This window comes from Antennarius striatus, chromosome 12 (genome assembly GCF_040054535.1).
Source record: "Antennarius striatus isolate MH-2024 chromosome 12, ASM4005453v1, whole genome shotgun sequence".
Taxonomy (NCBI): Eukaryota; Metazoa; Chordata; class Actinopteri; order Lophiiformes; family Antennariidae; genus Antennarius; species Antennarius striatus.
Window position 1 is genome coordinate 5,634,668 of NC_090787.1, and position 10,905 is coordinate 5,645,572.

The 10,905-nt window shown below is 47.3% G+C and overlaps 1 protein-coding gene across 1 annotated transcript in view; it reads right to left on the reverse strand.

Moving 5' to 3' along the window:
• Positions 1 to 10,905, reverse strand: part of LOC137604636 (titin-like) — a 152,815-nt gene that overhangs the window by 13,579 nt on the left and 128,331 nt on the right. The window contains exons 204-220 of the mRNA XM_068328535.1: positions 10,468 to 10,764; positions 9,703 to 10,290; positions 9,315 to 9,617; positions 8,926 to 9,222; positions 8,552 to 8,839; positions 8,122 to 8,427; positions 7,635 to 7,937; positions 7,240 to 7,545; positions 5,384 to 7,147; positions 4,965 to 5,258; positions 4,273 to 4,557; positions 3,884 to 4,183; positions 1,709 to 3,775; positions 1,293 to 1,595; positions 917 to 1,222; positions 501 to 791; positions 86 to 385 (exon numbers count right to left, since the gene is read on the reverse strand). Of these exons, the coding sequence (XP_068184636.1) occupies positions 86 to 385; positions 501 to 791; positions 917 to 1,222; positions 1,293 to 1,595; positions 1,709 to 3,775; positions 3,884 to 4,183; positions 4,273 to 4,557; positions 4,965 to 5,258; positions 5,384 to 7,147; positions 7,240 to 7,545; positions 7,635 to 7,937; positions 8,122 to 8,427; positions 8,552 to 8,839; positions 8,926 to 9,222; positions 9,315 to 9,617; positions 9,703 to 10,290; positions 10,468 to 10,764 (8,598 nt within the window). The remainder of the gene's footprint in view (positions 1 to 85; positions 386 to 500; positions 792 to 916; positions 1,223 to 1,292; positions 1,596 to 1,708; positions 3,776 to 3,883; positions 4,184 to 4,272; positions 4,558 to 4,964; positions 5,259 to 5,383; positions 7,148 to 7,239; positions 7,546 to 7,634; positions 7,938 to 8,121; positions 8,428 to 8,551; positions 8,840 to 8,925; positions 9,223 to 9,314; positions 9,618 to 9,702; positions 10,291 to 10,467; positions 10,765 to 10,905) is intronic.

Consider the following 10,905-nt stretch of genomic DNA (forward strand, 5'->3'; position numbering starts at 1 on the left):
CGAAAGGAAAGTTTACGAGGAATGAATGATGTGTTTCATATCTTTATTTTAGGTTTGTGACGCAGTATTTCATGGTCGTACTCACTGAAAGTGTTTCTAGCAATCATTGGCTCTGACTGAAGGGGGACTCCAGCTCCATACTTGTTGACTCCCCTCACTCTGAAGAGGTACTCAGTGTTCTTAAACAGCCTGGTGATATTGCAGGTCAGCTCCTTGCACTCTGCATCCATGATGACCCAGTTGAGTCTGTTGGTGTCTCGTCTCTCTACGATGTAGTGGGAGATGTCGTCACCACCGTCCTCCAGAGGTGGCGCCCAGCTCAGAGTACATGACTCCTCAGTGATCTTGCTGATTCCGATGCTTCCTTGACAGACTCCCGGGGTATCTGGACAGAAAAACATGTACTCTGTGTTACCTATACTTTGGATAATTAACCCTAACCCTAACACTTAATTTTCGACATATGACATATCTTGGAACCTAAAACCTCTGATACTTACCGTGCACTTTGACGTTCACCTCAGCGGTCTTGGTTCCACTCACGTTCCTGACGGTCAGGATGTATTTTCCAGTGTCGTCTCTGTCACAGAACTTGATGATGGCCATTGCCTTGGTCGGGGTGTACTGCAGGTGGTACTTTTCACACAACTCCAGGTCTTTGTTGCCCTTGGCCCATGAACACTTGGGATCAGGTCTGCCTCCCACGGCAGCATCCAGAACCAGATCTGACCCGGCTCTGACTGTTACCATTTCGGACAGAAGTTTACTATCCAGCTGAGCCTTTGGAGGCTCTGTTGGTAGGAAGAAGAAAAACGGACTTGAACACACTGTGCGTAGTTGATTAAATTTATATCTATGGGACATTAAGTCTTATCCCCTATGTTTATGAAAGCACAGCAAGAAATCCAGAACATACCAAAGTCAGTCTTGCACTGAACCGAGCCGGTGGACTCTGAGGGGATGCTGAACACCTGGTTGGCATTCTTGGCGATGATTCTGAACTCGTAGGGTTCTCCCTCTCCCAGTGCAGTGACGGTGTAGAACGTGTCAGTGACATTGGTGTAGTTACACTTGAGCCAGCGACCCTCGCCGGTTATGGTGTAGGGCTTACGCTCTATGATGTAACCCACGATGGGACTACCACCGTCGTTCAGTGGCGATGCCCATTTAAGGGAGACGGTAGTTCTCGTAACTTTTGTGACTTCTGGCTTACTTGGTGGATCTAAAATATGAAAAAGTTTTCAACTACGGATCAAGATACCCTTTTCTTGTTCTACTTCGTTAAAACTCACCAACTGGGTTTTGAGCAACCGCTCCCTTGGAGGCCTCACTGGCTTTGCTCAGTCCAGCGCTGTTCATGGCGTAAGCCCGGAACTGGTACTCCAGACCTTCAACCAGACCCTCCACCTTGTAGTAGCACTCAAAGCAAGGGATCTTGTTCTCTCTGACCCAGAGAATATTGTTCCTCTCCTTCTTCTCAATCCAGTATCCCGTCACTTTGCTTCCACCATCGTGGTAGGGCTCCTCCCATTTTATGGTCACTGAGTTAGCAGTAACGTTGAAGACTGAAGGCCTTGTTGGCGGGCCAGGAGGTGCTGTGATTAAAAATGACACAAAATTATATCCTGATTCAATAAACTGCAACGTTTTTGACTGGTATTGTATGTTTTGTGCCTCACAAGGTAAAAGTTAATGGACTAGCACTTACTGAAAGGATGTTCTGCAACTATCGTCTCAGACTCGGTGTGCTTGCTGACACCAAACCTGTTCTCAGCAGAGACCCTGAATGTGTACTGCATGTACTTGGTCAGGTGACCAACGTGGAGGGAGGTGCGCTTCACGCTGGAGTTGATCAGCTGCCAGGCGGTGGAGCCAGATTCACGTTTTTCCACAATGTAGTTGGTGATGTCAGTGCCACCGTCGTCTTCTGGTGGGTTCCAGTTAACGACGCAGGACTCAGAGGTGATGGAGGAGATTTCAATGGGTCCGGTTGGTGGGCTGGGTCTACCAGTAACATTCACGACAATGGCAAAAGTCTTGGTTCCTGCCATACTCTCCAGAGTCAGGTAGTAGGTTCCACCATCTCCTCTCATGGCTTCCTTGACAGAGATGCTGGTCATGTCTTTGGTTACTTTGATGGAGACCCTGTCAGAATTCTTGAGTCTCATCTCCTCCAGCTTCCAAGTGACTTTAGGAGCAGGTCTACCACTGATGGGGACATCTATGGTGAAGGTGCTGCCAGACCTGCTTGTGATGAGCTGGTTGGTGATCTCACTGAGGTCAGCAGCCGGTTCAATGTGAGGTTCTTTGACCAGCACCGGGGCGAGGGTTTCCTTGGGTTTGCTGCAGCCAGCTTCATTCTTGGCTTTCACACGGAAGTCATACTCATCGCCCTTGTTGAGCTTTTCGACCACATAGGTGAGATTTTTGGTGTTACCCACCACGACCCATTTGTCTGCACCCTTTGGCTTGGCCTCAATAACAAAGCCTTGGACGCGGCTACCTCCATCATGCTCTGGCTTCAGCCAGCCCAGAGACACAGAGCTGTCTGTGGTGTCCAGGATGTCCAACCTCTTTGGAGTTGATGGCTCTGCTGTGGCACTGATGGGCTCAGTCAGCTCAAAGGCCTCACCCACACCGTGTTGGTTCTCAGCTGAGACTCTGAAGAAGTACGGCACTCCTTCCAGCAGGTCCTGGATCTTCAGGATACGTTGTGTGCACTTGCCACCAGACTGCTGCCAAGTGCGACGACTAGCCTCGCGTCTCTCGACAATGTAGTGATAGATTCGGGCTCCACCATCGTTAAGAGGAGGCTCCCAGATGAGTGTGACTGAACCTCTGGACACCTCCTTGAAGGCAAGAGCCTGAGGAGGTCCAGGAGTGTCCATCACCCTCACAGTGAATGTGATGGCCTTGCTGCCACTTGTATTCTCCAGGTTAATGGTGTATTTTCCTGTATCATTTCGTGAGCAGTTTTCAATACTCAGAGAGCTGTGGCCATCGGTGGTTGTAATCTCTGACATGACACCAAGCTCTCCTTCTTCCTTCAACCACGTGGCAGTGGGCATTGGGTTTCCTCTGAAATAGATTCCTAGGCACACAGAACCTCCAGCCTTGACAATGTGTGTCTGCTTGAAAGAAGCATCAATGTCAACTTGCGGTGGAGTTAGCCTATCCACAGCCTGAGTCGGCTCTGGACTCTCCTTTTCCTCGCCTCTACCCACATTATTAACACCTGCAACACGGAACGTGTACTCAGCTCCGGTTTCTAGACCTAACACCACGTAACTCGTTCCCGTCACCAGTTGCTCATTTACTCGTTTCCATTCTGTCTGGCCTGCCTTCACCATTTCAATAATGTAGCCCAGGATCTCCGAGCCTCCATCGTCTGCAGGCCTGGACCATTCGAGGCTGATGGACGTGCTGGTGGAGTCTGACACACAGACCACTGATGGAGCACAAGGGATGTCCTTCGGCTCGGCAGCTTTGATGGGCAGAGAGACATTGCTTGGAGCTCCAACACCAGCGTCATTCACGGCCATCACGCGAAACTCATACTCCATGTCCTCTGTCAGGTGAAGAACCTTGTGAGCGCATTCGACGATGGATTTCTTGGTCATCACTTTGTAGAAGCGGACGGTCTTCTTCTCGCGTTTCTCCACTATGTAATACTGAATGGGGTTTCCACCATCCGACGTTGGAGGACTCCAGGACAGAGTGATGCTCTCTCCTGTAACCTCAGTAGCATCTGGAGTGCCTGGAGCATCCGGAGTAGCTGAAGGAAGCAAGTTTGACAGATTAGCTTAAGGTTAGCTAGATACAGGAAACAGAGAAATCAAAATGTTCTGTTTGAAATATGAAATTCAAGCAACTCTCTACTTACTGTACTGCAGCTGTGCAATGATGGGGCTGGATTCCAAAGCCCTGCCGACTCCAAACTTGTTCACAGCAGATACCCTGAACTGGTACTCATTGGTCTTGATGAGCTTCGTTGCATTGAATGTGCACTCCTTACATTCACTTGACACCAAGGCCCAGGAGATTTTGGCAGTTTCTCGTTTTTCAATGATGTAATGTGAAATCTCTGAGCAGCCATCATTTTCTGGTGGGTTCCAAGACAGAGTGCATTTCCCCTCTGAAATGTTGCTGAACGTGATGGGTCCAACTGGTTCCCCAGGTGTGTCTGCACCACACAAACATGAGATAAAGTTAGCGAATAAATCAATACAGTCCTGTAAAAAACCGCAACAAGACAGTAAATAAAACCTGTACCTTGAACTTGAACAAGGATGTTTTCTTTCTTGCATCCAGAGCCATTGGTAGCCTCCACAGTGTAGAGGCCACGATGGGTACGATCAGCATCCCTGACAAACAGGGTGCTGGAACCCGCAACATTGATAATGTCCATCATCTTTTTGGTTACTTCTACGCCATCTCTGTACCAGACAACCTTTGGAACCGGGCGTCCTGTGATGGTTACCTTCATCCGGATGTTGTCTCCTGCTTTGACCGTCAAGCCCTCAAAGTATTCTGGGCCAAACTCAATATTTGGAGAAGCTGGTTTTGGGGAATAAGAAAGCAGTCAGTTGAGTATGTCACTTGACTGGACTTTACAAATCTAACTTCCCAAAAGGTGAGAATACAGATATCAACACTGCTTTGTACTGTAAGTCAGTGTGCAGTTAATAAAAGTCATTGAGTGTCATCTCAACCCACCTTTCCTGAGATTTAATGATTGACATATACAGTATAAAGGTATAGAGCATATCTCCACTGTCCAAAATTAAGCCAAAATATCCAAGATACCAGCGTTGGTGATGTTATCTGGAGCCAAACTCTGCTTAGCGGTGTTGTCTTTGAAGCAGCACGACTTCACTTCTAAGATGTTATAACGTCGTTCATCATTATACGGGGGAACAAGTTAGATATTACTCCCTGGACTCCTGCCGGCTGCCGTTACTTACCATTCTCACTTCTGACCGCGATCATGCCAGAAGAGTTGGATGGAGGACTGACGACACCAATGGCGTTTCTGGCAATCACTCTGAACTCATAGCGTTCGTTGGTCGCCAAACCAGTGACAGTGTGCTGGCAATCATGTACATCCGTCAAGTTGGCTTTGAACCAGCGGCCGTGTCCTTGACGTTTCTCAATTGTATATCCAGCAATCTTGGTGCCACCATCACGTTTGGGTGCATCCCACTTCAGTGTCACGGAATCACTTGTCACATCAATGTAGTCTGGTTGACCAGGAGGATCTGAAAACAAGAAATAAGGTTATTAACATGAACAACTAAAAGCTGTTAAATTCTAAGTGGCAGGAAACCTTTTTATTAACTCCTATAGCTCCAATATCTCCTCTAATCATTTAATCAGAACTCACCGACAGGACTGACAGCCATAGTCGACTTGCTCTCGTCACTAATTCGACTGAAGCCTGCATCGTTCTGGGCGTAGACCCTGAAGGAGTACTCAAGACCTTCAATGAGTTCCAGGATCCTGAAATCTGTTTCTTTAACCAACACAGTGTTAACCTTTTGCCACATGATGCTGTTCTTCTCCTTCTTCTCCACATGGAAGCCCTGAATAGGGGTACCACCATCATAGATGGGCTGCTCCCACTGGATGGTCATTCCATCATTGGTGACATTGTACACAACAGGCTTGCCCGGTGGGCCTGGAGGCCTGAACTGGTGCTTTGCAATGACCATTTGTGAGACCAGAGGCTCACTGACACCATATCTGTTCTCAGCACACACTCTGAACTGGTACTGGACACCCTTGAGAAGGTTGAGGATCTTGAATTGAGTATCTTGTACACTGGAGCACGCCATCTTCCAATCAGGTTGAGAAGTGTCACGTTTCTCCACAGTGTAGCAGGTGATGTCTCCACCTCCATCATCGTTGGGTTCATCCCATGAGATCATGATGCTCTCCGCCCTCACTTCATCCAGGCGAATGGGTCCAACAGGCTTTGATGGTGGACCAAGTGTGACAACATAGATGTGGAAGGATCTCCTGTTGACCCTATTATCAAGGGTTAGGGTGTATTTCCCCTCGTTCTCCTTCTTCACGTTCTTGATCATTAGAGTAGCTTTGTTCTCTGTCGTCTTGAAGCGAACCTGGTCACTCTCTTTCAGGGGCAGGTTGTCTTTCAACCACAAAACAGCAGGTTTTGGTTTACCTTTGTATGGTAGCTCGATGTGCACATTGTGACCCAAGCGGACACGGATGGTACCATCTGGATACTCTGCCAGACTTGCCTCAGGTGTTATGATGTAGTCAATTACCTTGATGGGTCCAATCTCAACAAAGTCGCCCTGGCCCTTCTCATTTCTGGCAGCAACTCTGAAGAACACATCTGAGTGTTCCTTGAGTTTCTTGATCTCAAACTCACACTGTCTGCTGGTTCCTCCCAATGACCATTCCTCATCCTTGAGCTTCTTCTCTATCACGTAGTCAGAGATGATGCTACCACCATCGTAATCAGGCTTCAACCACTGCAGAGTGACCGAAGTCTTGGATGAGTCCTTCATCGAGACCTCTTTGACTGGTCCGGGTGTCTCTGTAGCTTTCACAGGCTCAAGTGTTTCACACGGTTCACCAACACCATTCTCATTCTCCGCTAACACTCGGAAGAAGAAGGACGTCTTCTCGGAGAGATCTTCAATGGTGTATGTTGTGTCGGTACATTTGCTTGTCACTGCAGAGTATGACCTCTTGGATGAGTCTCTCTTCTCAACAACATAGTTTGTGACCTCAGCACCGCCGTCTATGAGTGGAGGTTCCCAGCAGAGAGTGACCTTTCCACGGGTCACATCCTTCAGAACCAGGCTCCTGCACTGGGCTGGAGTATCCTGGACCTTCACAGACAGGGTCAGTGTCTTGGGTTCTCCCACACCGTTCTCTATTTTTACTGTGTATTTTCCAGTATCAAGCCTGGTAACCTCACGCATAACCAGGACTGTGGTGGTATCTGTGTGGTGGAACTCATATTTGGGGTCGCAATCTATGCACTCTTCTCCCTTGCTCCAGGAGGCAGTGGGAGCAGGTCTTCCCTTCAGAGGGACAGACAGCTCCACATCCTTACCAGCCTTCACAATGTAGTGGGTTCTCATGGCCACATCTGAGTCCACCTGGGCCTCCTCTGTGAAAATCATGACCAGACATTAAAGGTTAGACGGGTGCGTAGACATGAATGTGACGTAGGTTGTATTTTTACATCTGTCATAAATGTACCTAGGATGTCCTTCGCCTGCACCGGCTCGGTCATGGCTAGAGCCTCTCCCCGACCAGCACAGTTTACAGCAGAGATTCTGAAGAAGTAGTTGATGTCGGGTTTTAAGTCATGAACTGTGTACTCTGTAGTCTTGACTTCTCCTTTAGAAGTAATCAAAGCCCATTCTTGTTCTCCTTCAATTAGCTTCTCCACCATGTAGCTGTTGACCTCACTTCCTCCATCCCATTCTGGCTTGGACCAGCCCAATGTGATGGACGTCTTGGTGGAGTCTACCACCTTCAGCTTGCAAGGCTCATCTGGGGGATCTGAAAATAATGATTTGTTGGATGAATCGCTACTTCCACCTGTGTTATAGACAGTAAAAAAGGGTATCAAGGAATGCTGGACAACTTACCAACTGGGTCAGCAGCCTTGTAGTAATCCGATGCTTCAGAGAACGGTCCTTCTCCAGCCTTGTTAATGGCACAGATGCGGTACTGGTACTCATTTCCTTCCGTCAGATGGTAGACGGTTTGTTTAATGTCAGTAACGGGGTCTTTGTAAACCCTGATCCAGCGTGAGCTCTTCTTGTCTCGTCTCTCCAGGTAGTAGCCTGTCACAGGGCTTCCACCATCCACACCTGGTTTGTCCCATTCCACCACCATGGTAGACTTGGTGATGATGTTCACCTCAGGCGTATGAGGCTGCCCAGGAGTTACTAGAAAATATTAGAATAAGGAACAAAAAATTTTGTGAGTCAAAAGTTTTTAGAAACTGATAAAAAAAACGTTGGAAAATTGTTGCAGAGTAATTATTTATTTCTTCCTCAAGGAAATGGAAACAAACACATAACTTTCTTCACATTCACAATCACTTTCAGTGCTCTGAAGCCCAAAACGTACCAAAGGTGTTCTTTGCGATGACCGGATCAGACTCCAGCAGCTCGCCAGCTCCATATTTATTCACGCCCCTCACACGGAACACATACTCATTTCCGTGGACCAGTTTGCCCACGGTGATGTGTGTGTTCTCGTGCATGTCTGAAACCGTGGACCAGACCACTCTGCTGGTTTCACGCCTCTCGACAATGTAGTGGGTCACCTTGGAACCTCCCTGGTCAGACTCAGGCACAGGCTGCCAGCTAAACACAATCCTGTCTGCTGTAACAGAGTTGAAGTTAATGGTTCCAGCTGGGGGTCCAGGTTTGTCTGTCAGGAAGAAAAAAAGGATAAAATTTTAAAAAGAGTGATGATAGCTGGATGGAATACATAACTTTATCTTAATTATATTACACTATGACAATAGAAACAGTGAGTAAGTATTTCTAAGTACCCAGGATTTCAATCCTGATGGATGCAGAAGCTGAGCCCAGAACGTTCTTGATCTTGATCTCGTATGAACCCGTGTGGTGGCGAGCGGCATCTTTGATCAGGACGGCAGACGAGTCGGTCGTGCTTTCAACAGACATGGTGGAGGTTAAGACCAGCTCTCTTCCATCCTTTAGCCACTCTATGGTTGGCAGAGGCTTGGCAATGAGTCCAACTTTAAGCTTGACTGAGGCCCCAGCCTTGTACTGAACCACGTCCAGGTACTCTGGAGGAAGGTCAATGGCAGGTGCACCTGTTGGACACGAAACATCAACCATCATGTCAGTAACACATAATGCATGAACCAATCTGACCAAACTATGTAACTATGACGCTCACCACATGCGTCAACACAAGTGACTGGGCCAGCGATGAGGGACGGGTTGCTGACGGACCCGACGGCGTTCTTGGCGTACACTCTGAACTCGTAAGTTCCATCCTGGCTCAGTCCGGATATGGTGAAGCCCAGCTCAAGGATGTTTGTGAAGTTGGCCTTCACCCACCTGCCACTGGTGGCTTCCCTCATTTCCACACTGTAGCCGCTAATCTTGCTTCCACCGTCGTATGGAGGTCTCTGCCAGGACAGGCTGACAGAGTTCTTGGTGACTTCAGTGACACGGACATTTGCTGGGGGCTCTGATGTGAGAAAGATGCCATTGTAGTTTTTAGAATATGGTATCTCTTTCATTTTAAACTAAAGGTAACTGTAAATAACTAAAAACACTTACCACAGGCATCGATAGCAAGCACCTCTTCAGAAGTCTTGCTCAGTTTTCCGATACCAGCAGCATTTTCAGCTGCTACCTTGAATTCATAGAAGAGACCTGGACACACATTCGTGACTCGCCACTGGTTTCCAGCTATTGCAGTCTTGTTGACCTTCTGCCAGAGGATGCTGCTCCTCTCCTTCATTTGAAGATGGTACCCAAACACAGGGTTTCCACCATCGTTGACAGGTTCATTCCAGCAGACCATCAGGCTCTCTCTGGATACAAAGCTCAGCCAAGGTGTGGATGGAGGTCCAGGGATGGCTGGAATGGACACACGTAATGTCAGTACTCAACTTGGATTCATCATTCATAACACAAACGTATTGTATTCAATGCATTGACTCACTGTATGGAAGCTTTATCATAACTGGCTTGCTGTCAATGTGGTCACTGACACCATAGCGATTCTGTGCTTTGATCCTGAACTGGTACTCCTCTCCTTTGGTCAGCTTCGTCACTTTAAGCAAACTTCTGGCGATGCTCGTTGACACCTCTGTCCAGGTAGGAGTGCTGGTTTGTCGTTTTAAGACTATGTAGTTGGTAACAGGGCTACCCCCATCATATTCTGGAGGAGCCCATTTCAGACATACTGTAGTTTCTCTGACATCTCCACTGGTGACTGGACCAACTGGAGGTCCAGGTCTGTCCAGCACCACAAAGATAATGAAGATCTTGGTGGTACCTCCCACGTTTGAGGCAGTGATTTCATACTTGCCAGCATCACTTGAAATACTCTCATTCAGAGTTACGATCAAACTGCCTGGAGTTACTTCTGTGAGGAGCCTCTTGGATCCTTTGATTACAACGTTGTTCTTGGAGAGAGTCACCTTTGGCATGGGCCTGCCAGTTAGAGGAATCTCAAAGGAAAGGTCGGATCCTGCTTTCACATAAACTGTATTCTTTGGATAGTTTTTCAGGTCAAACTCTGGAGCCTCTGTTGAACAACAAAAAAAGAAGAGTTAAGTAATCTCACATTACAAGAGAAAATGCTATTAATCTCAAAATGAGAAAATTTATTTTGGAGGTGGAAGGAAGCCAGAGAACCTGGAGAGAACATTAAAACTGCACAAAACATACAGTAACATAAGAAATGTAAAAATGTAGGACGTACCCTGTATTTCTTTGACAATGACGGGCACAATCATCTCCTTGGGTTCACTGAGTCCAGCATGATTCTCAGCACTGACTCGGAAGAAGTACTCGGCACCTTCCCTCAGGTTCTTGATGGTATGGGTCATTGTCCTAGTGGTGGTACACTTCACCCACTTCTTCTGTCCCTTCTCTAAGGCATCAATCAGGTAACCAGTGACTCTGCTGCCACCATCATATTCTGGTCTTGTCCAGGCGATTGTTATGCTGTCCTTGGTAACATTTACAACTCCAAGTCTGACAGGTGGGCTTGGTACCTCTGTAAAAGATGGTGGGACATGATATTTGGAGGTATTATCAAAATTAAAAATTTTGTACAAATTAAAAAGTGCAAAAACTGTGCACAATAATAAATAAGTGTAGAAACTTAAAAGTTAGTGATGCTAGGCTGACATTTTAC